Raw genomic sequence first — 12,195 nt, 5'->3', positions numbered from 1 at the left:
CCGAACTCAGCCCATTGTCCAATCCGGCATCCACCCTCTTCTATTGCCCATGAGGCCTTGGACCTTATGACGGTTGTCTAGAGCTCACATAAAAGGTTCTAGAACTCTCCAAACGACTATAAATAAGCTATGCAACCTAACCTAAGGTAAGTTGAGTTCGACCGTTGAATTCTATTACTCTACTGCTCACCTTTACTAACTTAGACATAGGAGCCCATGTGACAAGTGTCACACCGGTCTAGCTTTGTTCGGTTTTGCAGGTCCCTAATAATCAAGTTTGGTGCAAACCTCGGAAGGAACCGGAAAAGCATAATCTACGCATCTACAATAAATAAATAAATATATATATATATATATATATATATATATATATATATATACATTCATTTATTTATACAAACATAATAAATATGTCTTTATTACCTGTAATACTATAAAACAAATATTTGATACAACAGGAGGTGTTGAAATGAAATACCATATAAATTTAAAAACTTCTTGGAAAACATTTCTATTTTTTGTTTCTTATTTCTCATTTTTTATTTTAAATTTTCCATCTATTTTTTTTTCTCATTTCTAATTTCAAATTTTCCATCTTTGAAAAACATAAACGTTTTGTAATTTATCTTATTTCCTATTTTCCATATTTAAGCAATGTTTTCAAAATTATGCAAAAATTTTCGAAACAACCAAATATAAAAATATTATTTTATCTTTATTAACTTATAAAATGTATAGTAAATATATAAAAAAAAATTGAATATTTAATTTTAGAAATTAAAATTCATATAAAAAAATTAATCTGTTTAATTTAAATTTTGAAAGAACGAGATACAAGAGTTACTAAATACGCTGTCGTATCTTTTCTCAATTAAAAAAGACAAGAAATACGACAAAAAATAGAAAGATTACAGAATGGATCTTTAAATGCCTAAAATTCTATCCATATGAATCTAAGATCCTATTTCAATATCTGAACTTTGGTTTATAGTCTATCCAATATTCTATTAAGATTCCTGAACTAGCATGTAAAAACTAATTTAATCCTTCCAATTATCCTGAAAAAAAAATTAATAATCAATCCTTCCAATTAATTTCTTAACGCGTCTTTTTTTTTTTTAACAAAGGCAAAGAATCAAAGGTTCTTTTTTTATTATTATTATTAAAGAATATTACTAGTTCTTTTTGGTTTATTTATTTGTTGAATAGATATCTACGCGATCAAAATTTTGAAGTCACATACAGTGAGATTTAAATTTATGTTAAAAAATTACCAAAAATGAATTATATGTGAAACTTAAAAGAATAAAACAACATTTGAAAGTTTCAAAAAAAATAATAATAATAGTTTCAAAAATAATAATAATAATTAAAATATTTAAAATATTTAAATTTTAATTTTAATCATAGTGGTGATCAAAAGGGGTTCGGATTAATTAAAAGGAAATGAGTTCAAACATAATAATCACTTGACTTAAAAATTGACTTAAAAATTAGTAATTCCTATGTATTTTCTGACACTAAATATTGTAAGATCAAGCAGTTGCCCCGTGAGATTAGTCGAGTTGATCATAAATTCGATCCTAACATTCACGGATATCAAAATAAAAAATTTTAATTTCAAGTTTAAATATTATTTTAGGTCAAAATGTCCCTTTTGAACTTTTGTATATTCAACTTGTGTTCATTATAATTTAGATACTTTGAAAGTGTTTTCAAAGTGTTCATTTTAGTATTGTAAAAAAAAAAAATAATGTTCATTTTAGTTTCTATATTTTAAAGAAGTGTTTATTTTAATCTTTATTTAGATACACAACAAAAACTTTTAACACAAATTTGTAGCAACATTTCAAGAAATTTATTAATTGAAGTGTCAATGTCGAAATTGTGATAAAAAAAATGAAGGGATAAAAATAGTCACTTTTTCAAAAGTACAAAGACCAAAACAGATGCTTCGAAAGTACATGCAACGGAACAAAACTAAAAATACAATTTACATTTTTTTTGGAGGTTTATGGTATTTAAATCAAAATTTTAATATGATCTAGAAACTCATCTCTATGTAATCCATGATGACATAATTTAAAAATAGAAATAGTCTTTTTCTCCTCCCATAATGATTTTTCTCCTCCCATAATAAGGCCATGTTTATACTTAAAAAGTTGAATTTTTCCATTCAACTTATTCCTCAATACTGTCAAATTCCTAAAGCCATCTCTTTTCGTAAATGGCTGCTATACTTTTCTAAACAGCAAAGTCAGCTCATCAATCAAATAAAAACTAAAAGCTAGTGGTTCCGTCTAAATCACTGGTCAGCTTAGTAAAGATATTAAATCTACTCAATCCAAGATGTGCATATGATATTATTGTGCAAGTTTGGTGAGAGATATTTTCCTGGGTTTGGGGGCTTACCCGAAAACGAGTTCCGAATTTCGGCTCGAATTCTGGATTGGGCAAAAACCGATGCACTTGAATGACCAACCAATCTGAAAGATGAACAAATCAGGAACACGATTCTGTAGAAGAATATACAAACAGTTCTGAGGTACAGTAATTTCTAACGACCCTACAATTCATGTAGCATACAAATCGGCAAACATATAAACGAACTCGCCGTCAGCAGTGTTAAATGTTTAAATCAAACAATAGATACAAGAGACTACCAATCCCAAGCTTTGATCCGAATTTTGTGCTTTAGTCCAATGTTTTGGATACCTTACCGCTTTGATGCAATCGCTTTAGCTGACTTTAGAGACCTCAAGCGATGGGATTGGAAGCTGCAGAAAACCATCACAGAAAACCAACCACGGAAAAATATTAAATACCATACCAATCTGAATGACCGTCGCAATCATGGACTGTCCACAAATAGTCACAAAACTTCGATTTTTGGCTATGCTCAAAGATCTGTGTGATCCATTTTATTGCATAGTGGCTGTGTTGGTACATGGCTACCAAAAAAATAGCAAGGATATCCATCCACCGTGTCACGTAGGGGCTACGAGGTGAACTGACATAAGCACCATGTAAAACGAGTGTCGAGAAACAAAGAATCTCCAACTGAATAATGCAAGACTGCTGAAATTTCAACTTAATGTTCCATCATCGCTGTTTCAGTTTCAGACAGTGGAGCTGCAAGGGAACCAGAATAACCATCAATTACAATTCAACGCAGAAAAACTTGTCTTAGTCCATAAGCAAACTCATCGAAGTTATGCCAATACGAGCATAGCTAACTGGTCAAGGCACTAAAGGTCTAAGGTTCGAATGCCCTCAAAATATGAAACAGAATATATAGATGCAAAACTGGGATATTTTCCCAACCTAGCCAACTTACCAAGTAGATCCTCATAAGAATCTGCTAGAAGTGACGGGTCCATTAGCAAAGGAGGCGAGAATACTTGATCCTGAGCATCATCATCAAGGTCAAAAACTAATTTCCGAGCATCAGAAGTTGCAGAATTTGACCGAGCAGAAGAAAGAAACCCATTTAATTCATCAAAATCATTGAGAGAATCCAAATCATTCAATGGATCAGTAAAATCCTTGAAATCGATTCCATTATTAAAATCATAAGCAGGAGGACTCTCAGGCAAGCAAGCATCCATTTGAGGAGCAGACAACCTTCTACTCCTCGTAGAAGGTCCTTTACTATCTGGGCCTAAACGAGAAAATCCAGTTCCTGAAAGAGGTACAAAGAAGTGTTCCGCACTTCCATCGGAATGGCCTTCTCGTGATGGTTCTGAATTGCTATATTTCATTGAAAGAGCAGCTTCTCTGACTGATCTCTTTAAATTCTGAACATAAGAAGACTCGGTATCTGTTGAAGAGAATGAAAACAGGACTTAGATTATCAAGATATCGTTGAAGTTAAAATGAGAGTAGTCAGCCAGCCGAAACGAAGGAAGAAAGTGGATGCAGCAAACCTTGTGGTAGGTTATTTATATGATCATTTGAGGAAGCCCGGTCAGGTGATTTGCTTTCAGATGAATTTTCTATTTGGCTGGTTTGAGATGCCAAATTTTGTCGCTTTTGCATATTTCCCGTCTTTCCAGAAGAGTTTGGTGTCAAACTAAACAATTGTGGGAGCTTTAAAGTAGGACTGGCAGACACCTTGTCAAGCTGAACAGAAGACATTTTTGAAGTCACCTCAGAAACCTCATCAGTGCTACTAACCTGAATAATTGAGAAAAACAGATAAACGTTGTTCAGCAAAATAAATTGCATCAGATGTAATAAAACAGCTTGTTAACAATTACCGATGTCCTTCCACTAGTCTGTGCTTGCATAGGCGACATGGATCGAACAGGATGTTTGGTCACTGGAGGTAGATTCAGAGATATATTGTTCACTTTCTCTGTACATTCTGATATTGATTTCTGTATTCCAGGAGCAACTTCCTTCAATTGATTGATGAGCACCTGCACATATAAGCATTGATGTCCACGATAAGACAACATTCACATGGACAAATAATAACTTATAAGATTCATGTGCACGCAAATTCTTGTACCAGAATTTTAAGGACATACGCAAAACAGGCCTAACAAACCTAAACAACTCCTTGATTTAGTAGGTCATCATCGCACCCATACCCACCCCTTCCTAGAAGAGCTCTACATTACTGAAATTTCTCAGAATAAAAAGGGTACTTCAAAAAGGACAAATATTGTTTGACTACAATTACAAAAGGGTGTTTAATAGAAACCTGCAAGCTTGCCAGGTGTTGTTGATGTTCAGCAAGAGTTGCCGTCAAAGACTCAGCATGGCCACTTGAACCACCATCATGAGCACCCCGTAGTATTTCAGGACCTTCTCCATCATTAGCTTTTGCCTGCAAAGTAGCACATGATAGATTTTTACTAAAGGAGCAAAAGCAGCTCTAATTTTTGTGTCAAACTATGTTGTGTTGAGAGGATATGACTGACAGAACAAAACGGTTAACCAATCCACAGCAAGATTGAGCTACAGTCTTGAAAATTATTCCAGACTCCAGAAGGAGAAAAGGAGCTAAATTTCCCAATAAAGAAAACTATAATAAATATATGCCTGTTAAATTATTTCACTCCCATTATGAAGAATGTTGTCAGATTTATGCAAGCAGGGAAGACCCCTCATATAATACGGTCAGCATGTAGCAACTAAGAAAGATTTCATTTGCACTCCGAAACTAAGACATCCAAGTACATCCCATCACTTGCATCAAATCAAACCAAAGAAGCACTTCAAAATATTATTTAAAAATGAAAGGTACCAGATGAAGTGACTGTTTATGAATACGCTGTAAAGCATGGGTCCAGCGCCTAATAATTTCTGCTACATCAACAGTGGGATGGACTCTTCCACTCCTATCGTCCATCCAAGATACCGAATCGTCACTTATTTGTGAGTTAGCATATGACCTGTCATTCTGATCTTTGTCATCCGAAAATACTGAAGCTAAATCACTTGATTGACTGGCCAGGACATCTGTATAAGGAACCTGAGAGCTCTGATCCATGGCAGCACGTAATGATGATCCAGAAATGCGGTACCTAAAGGTCAAGAAGGTCGAGATTTACAAATTAGCTTAGTGTGTGGCATTTTTATACCCTTATAAGTAAACACAAAAGTGTACCTATGCTCCCGGTGGGCAATTAAATCCTCTATAGGGCCCGATGCAAGAACTTCATGTTGGCCTGTACATCATGGAGATGAGTATTAAGTTATGGAACATACGTAATTGAGACAAAATATTGAGCAACCAGCTTTAATAATGATTTGTCAAATAAAATTTACCAACAAAAATAATAATCTACGGGCTAAACTAATTAATTTCAGATATTTGATCTTCACAAAGTCTAGTTTTTTTCATCTACTAGAAGGGGGAAATGATATGGTAAATGATTTCCAAGCAAAATATAGTGCAAAATATTCTTGAAAGATTTTACAGCTTTTCTCACACAAAAAACAGAGAGGTTTCCTTAAATCTCCTATTTATTCACAGAAGATAATTGGCAAGAGGCTCAAGATTCAAGGACTGCTACAATAGCCAAGCACAGGGGTTATGAAGAAACCTAGAAATCAGTCATTGTTCCAATTTCCATTTATATGATCTCATAACTAATCATGAATGATTGACCAAATGCCAAATCATTCATAAAAAAGTACATATATATTCTTCAGCGAGATTAGCATTGAAGACGTCTTTTTTCACTGAATTTCAAATCTGAAAAATATATACTCTTCAGAAGGAATACTATTGAATAACAGAACAGCATGGCAGATTACAAATACATGGATAAGTACACAACCAAAATCCAACGATTTTGTCCATGGTAAACGAAATTGGAAGTAGTTTGAAAAGTATAAAGCATATCTTTAATATAAATTGTAAACCACCTCACATTATACCAATATATATAATCTGTGCCAAAAAGAATGGCAACGTTTTTTATAAGAGAGAAAAAAAATTGACAACTTCCTGCAATCAAATTTGTGTTGCATGACATGAGAATTTTAGATCACCTTCTCAAATGTATCGACACATCCAGAGAATAAAAAGCAACTTAATTAGAAATCAAGGACACAGTTGTATAACCAATAGAACAGATCTTGTTCAAGTAAGGTCGTATAAAAAGCAACTTTATTGAAAGAAATAAAGAAGGAAAAAAAAAAGAACAACAGGATAATAGAATATTGTAATGTCCGAAAAAAATATTAACTGCTAGAATATTTAAAAACTAAATGAAACGAATATAATTTGATTAAAAAAACTAACTAGGTAGCTCAAGAGGGAGAACTGTATACTAACTTTTGCGTGCTAATATAGACTCCCACAAGCGAGTTGCCTTTGAAACTAAATGTGAGTTTTGACTTGAACTTGATACAAGGTCATCCCACAGCTCCCCTTCCAATTTTACTTTGTTCCTCAGATCATGCAGTTTTTCCAACTCTTGCTGCAAATAAGCCTGGCTTCCAAAATTCCCAAAAAGAGTGGGGAAAGAGGGAAGAAGAATGAGGCAACAGTCTTGAACGCCAAAAAGGCATCTCAAAAAAGAAAGCTGTAGGATTCTTAGGAAAATCAAAATGCGAACACCTCTTCAGCACAAAGGCCACGAAACTCGGCAGTCATTTCGTGAGCCAAATTAGACCACATGGCTTGCCGTTGCACTGCTGTTTCAGCATTCTTCAGAAACTTTCTTCTTTCAAGTGCAATTCTAGCCTATTTGAGACAAAGATCAAATATAAATGTTTGCAAGTAACAATCAAATAGTTCGGAACCGACCAAAGGGAAAGACCAAGTACAGAAAGACAAGGACAGAAAAATTAGGACCCGTTAAGTGGAAGGGTTTGATGATTCACTGTTATATAAAGCTACAGGCAGTTAAATGTGCCAAATTTAGTATAGTTACTACAAGACTTGTGAAAAAACAGTTATACATGACAAATTAATTTGTCAACCTTCGTACAGGGAAGAAAGTAGAGTTTAAGTTTCTTAATCGTATTGGGGAATGAAACAGTTGTCTGGTGACTCTAATTAACAACTACCTTGGTTACAGGAAGTAATGTAGCTGCATGTGAAAAGGCTACATCTGTCAACGGTGCAGGAAGTGGATTAGATGCAACATCAGCAGCAAATGTTCGTCTGTGAACCTCCCGCAAAGCATGCAAGGAAAGTTGCCATAACAGTTCAACAAACCTGCACACAAATATCCAGCGCAGATGTATCTCTCACTCTCTTAAATTATTTCCACCATGAAAATGTCATCTCAAATTTTCGCATCGTCGCTCGAACATGCCTATAGCCGCTAAAGAAATAAGCGAAGGCCGCAAGGCCACACTCTCTTTCCACAATTGACTGTATACCCAGAACAACTCACGAGAAACTATTATAAATGATAGCAAGTTAATAAAGTAGCATAATGAACTGACCTCGGTCCACAGCAGGTGGCAAGAGAAGAAACCCTGGAATTGCTCCTGGGTAATGCACCTTGAGATTCAAGCTCACTGATGATCCCTTGAACGACCTAAAAAAAAAAGATTCCACCAACTAGTAACCAAAATTAATCCGAAAAGTAAAGTTAGAAATGGGAATTCGTACCTTCCGGAAGTCCCGAGATTGGGCGGAATCGAAGATTGGCCAGACCTTATCGAAATCCTGAGAAGATGGAGATGTAAATGGGTGGAAAGAATCGAGGAGATCGGGGGAGGAAATGAAATAGAGATGAAGAAAAGGTTACTTTAGCGGATTGAAGTGGTCCTCTGAGAGAAGATAGAATGAAGTAGAGGAGCTGTTCGCCGAGTTTCGGATTGGAGTGGCGGAAAAGGCCGACGCGAGGGGTGCCGGTGGAAGCTCCGACGCCGATAACCGCCGGATCGAGGCCCAAAAGCAAACAGTTAGTGTACATTGCACTCTCGAGCTCAATTTCCCTCTCCTTCTCCCTGTCCATCGTCATCACCAACTGGAACCGCCCTTCGCCGCCGTCCTCCTCCTCCTCCTCCTCCGCCCTGCAATTCTCTCTGCAATTTTCTTGGTTGCTTTCTCTTAGGTTTCTTCTCTGGTCTCTCTCCCCTTTCCGTCTGGCACGATTCCGAAAGGTCTTTTTGATTCTTTTTTCTTTTTAAATTAAAATACCATCAATAAATATTTCAATTTTCTTTTGCTCCCTCTACTTTCATCTTTTATCAATTCCAGACCCTACTTACAAAATATTTGCATACTTTCTTTTCTTTTCATCAATTCTAATATATTTTACTACAACGTGTGAAATGGAGATTCGAACTCCATGAACTTTTAATCAGAGGTAGACGATTTGATTTATGTTCGAATTTACCAATTTTAGTTAAATAAAATATTTTGTAAGTAAGGACTAGGTAAATTTTAAATAATTTAGAGTGAATAGATTCAAAATTAAGCTTGTAAACATTACTTTGCACCTATGTATTTTATTATTGCGTTGTATTGTATAGACCTCATTTCATTATTTAACTCAAATTTCAAATATCATTTATTGTAGTTAAAGAAATAATTATCAAACAAGCTTATCAATTAGTATAATAACTAAAATGGATTTACACCGTAAATAATTTTTTAATAGGCAGGGGTGGAAGATGTCTATAATTGTAAAGGTGGCCCAAATTTAAACCAAGTCTGGGGCGGTTTTGTTAATTTGGAAAGTTATTGTGGGGCCGGTATTTGTGATTAAAGAAATGTGTGGGCCCCCCGGGGAAATAAACGAGACTTTGGATGTCAACAAAAAATTTGAAATGATGGGAGAGGCGATACTAACGTGCGCCTTGACTTGTTGGCAAAGTCGTTTCGATTTCTCGCTGTACCCCAACGGCTACAACGCTGTCGTTTTGATCTGGATAAACAAATTTGTTTCTTCTTCTTCTTTTTTTGGTTAAATTAGTCTTCAATTTTGATTTTTGTTAAACTCTTCTGCTTAGATGAGATGGCATGATGAATTGATGGGTTTATGTTACTAGTACTGTAATTTTGATTTGATTTTTTTTTGTTTTTTGAAAATTTAAAAAATATCTAAAATAATAGTACAAATAAAAATTTGTACTATTATATATTTATTAAAAGTATGTTATTGTCAAGTAATTAACTTAATTTTTCCACGGTAATAAATAAAAATTTTCTATCTCACATTAATAAAATATAATGGGGTCATTAATATTCTCATAAAATTTTCTTAAAACTTTACTTGTTATAAATTTTGATTATTATTTTTTTCCAGTACAATACGTGGAGGTGGGAGTTGAACTCATAACTTGTTGGTTAGAAATATATGTCAATTACATTGAACTATGATCTCTCCGATATCATTAATTTAGTATTATTATTTATAGGTAATCATATTCACATTTTTATGTTTAGTTCAACAAACGTGAAAAATGATCATTCAACTTTTAATTTTGAGAAAGGTAACATATTATTGTCTACTAAACTAACTAGGTTTGACAATAAATTATTTACGTTGTTATTTATAGAAATAAATAATTTAGTAATTGGTTTAGGCTTAGTTGTTAAAATAATTGCTGGAACGGTACTTTTAGAAAACCAACTCAATAACTTGAAAAGAGAAATAATTTACAGTACTTGTTAAAATAATATTATATTGTCGTGATTTAGCTGTAAAGTAGACATATTAATTCAATTATTTTGATATCATACTTGTATTTAAATTTGTTGTGTTTTTAAGACATATCTAAATTTGTTATAAGATACTTATTTAAAATTTTATATGATTGAAATAATTACAATATGTTTATTCCATGTATTTTTTTTTATTTTTTGAGAAAATTATTCCAGGTTATTTGATAAAAGATCATGAGAAACACAAATTAAATAGTGTATATATACATCTATTTTAGTGTATATATACCTCTATTTTATTGATTGTGGTTTTTCTGTGTTACTCAATAATATTAGAGTTAAGCGTGGAAAATATAAAAAAAAATTGAGTTCCTTTTTTAACGGGTAAAACACGAGTTTTAATTCAAATGAAAACTTTTAAAATCATTAAAACTAACTTAAAATTAAGATCAAACCCGACGAACTAATTAAATCGAAACTTAGGACCCAAAAATTCGAAATAATGATTTGAAATAAATTTTTAATTGAAAAGATGTTTAATTTATTTGTATAAATGAAATTAAAAAAATAGTTTGAAGGGGCTCTGGGGTTCACTTTGTTGGACCGTGAAAACAGGCCCATTTTGTGGGCTGGGATGGTGATTTGGTAGGCCTATACAGATATGAGGAAAATTGACCGCCATTGGAAGCGAGTTTTTAGAGAAAAACCACGCTGCATTTTTGCGAGATTTTGAAACTTATTGTTTCAAAGCAGCGAAAACTCTCGCAAAATTCCCACGAGATTCAACTAGATGGTCACGCTTCTTCGAGAATCAAAGTGCTAAAGCACGAACCCCATTACTGATGGACAAATCCGTTTGGATCGATAGATCTACTTTCAAGTTATAACATTTGAATTTCTCTGACATTCTATTTCCGCATTTGGGCAGCAACAACCCTCCACCTGCCTACGTAGGCACTCATTTGAATTTCTCACCATCTACCCAATTGACCTATCTATTCAATTAATTAAACAGACTGGCCCCACCGTCTAATAGAGCCAAGAAGAAAGGTATGTCATAGACGACCTACTTCCATTCTACCACAAGTCCAGGGCATAATATGCTCGAGAAGAATAAGTCCTTTCTGCTGCGAAGCCCGATCACCAAAGTCCTAACCCACTTCAGGCATGCAAGCTCATGGTTGTGTTAGATACGAAATTGAAAGTTTAGAAATTTATTAATTATTTTAAAAACTAGATAGATATAATCTTGAAAGTTTAGAGACCTAAAATTTTTTGAAGTATCAACTAACTAAAGAAAAGAGTTTCGTCTCTGAGGTCGGGAGAACAAATAGGCTTGAGGAAGAGGGAGACGGGGGGCCACAAGCCCTCTCCCGTTGTTGTTCTAGGATCACCTTCCTTCTCCTTCGTTGGACCTAGTGAGTTTCGATGAGATCAGATCTCTTGAACGAAGTGAAGTGATAGGAAAAAAAAGACAGCTGGCGGGAGATCTCTATTCATTACACCTCATTTATAGGTGGGGGAAAATGAAAGTGCGCTCCTATGCATGAGCTAAGAGTTTTGGAAACTTACTTCTTATTAGAGGAAGGGGCAAGCCAAAACCAACTCTTAAAAAGTGGTGGGATCGAAGTATCTCGAACATTCTACAGTCGTCCGTTAACTGCAGAGGGGGTTCGATTACCATTTGATTCACAAACCAAACTGGCCAAAGATAAATCAATAAGGGAGCATTTCAACCTTTGCAAATGAGTTTAAAATCCTTATTATTAATATCATATTCATGATATTGATATATTTCCACAATTTTTATATTATGTCAATATCTTTTGAAATATTAATTATTTCTTCAAGTTAATGTCAAATTCATGGAGACGTGAAAATATTGATGAAAATTTAATACATCTCTCCAATAATATTACCGTTTCCACTCCCTTCAATTACCACTCATGATTTCACCAGTTAAGAACGAAAATGAAAATTCAACCATATAATAATTAAATTTAAGTCTTTAGATTCAGTAGTAGTTTAACACTGCAACTATAAAACGATAAACGGATGAGCTATCAACCCATATGAGTTTTTAGTTCACCCATTCAAATTCTATACCA

General features: G+C 34.0%; 1 protein-coding gene across 1 annotated transcript; it reads right to left on the bottom strand.

Moving 5' to 3' along the window:
- Window positions 1-2,487: 2,487 nt before the first annotated feature.
- On the bottom strand, window positions 2,488-8,577 carry AUG6 (HAUS augmin-like complex subunit). The gene is made up of 13 exons (XM_022298482.2): window positions 8,223-8,577; window positions 8,084-8,140; window positions 7,915-8,009; window positions 7,531-7,681; window positions 7,079-7,204; window positions 6,794-6,950; window positions 5,618-5,678; window positions 5,255-5,534; window positions 4,709-4,834; window positions 4,260-4,421; window positions 3,927-4,176; window positions 3,338-3,820; window positions 2,488-3,132 (listed from the first exon to the last, which is right to left on the bottom strand). The coding sequence occupies exons 1-13, from the start codon at window positions 8,436-8,438 to the stop codon at window positions 3,092-3,094; spliced, it is 2,205 nt and encodes a 734-aa protein (XP_022154174.1). The 5' UTR covers window positions 8,439-8,577; the 3' UTR covers window positions 2,488-3,091.
- Between the last annotated feature and the right edge of the window lie 3,618 nt (window positions 8,578-12,195).

The sequence above is a fragment of the Momordica charantia genome (assembly GCF_013281855.1).
Source record: "Momordica charantia cultivar OHB3-1 chromosome 8 unlocalized genomic scaffold, Mcharantia_2.0 BLBB01000008.1, whole genome shotgun sequence".
Lineage (NCBI taxonomy): Eukaryota > Viridiplantae > Streptophyta > Magnoliopsida > Cucurbitales > Cucurbitaceae > Momordica > Momordica charantia.
The sequence above is the reverse complement of the archived record's forward strand: the minus strand, read 5'-3'. Positions and strand labels throughout refer to the sequence as shown.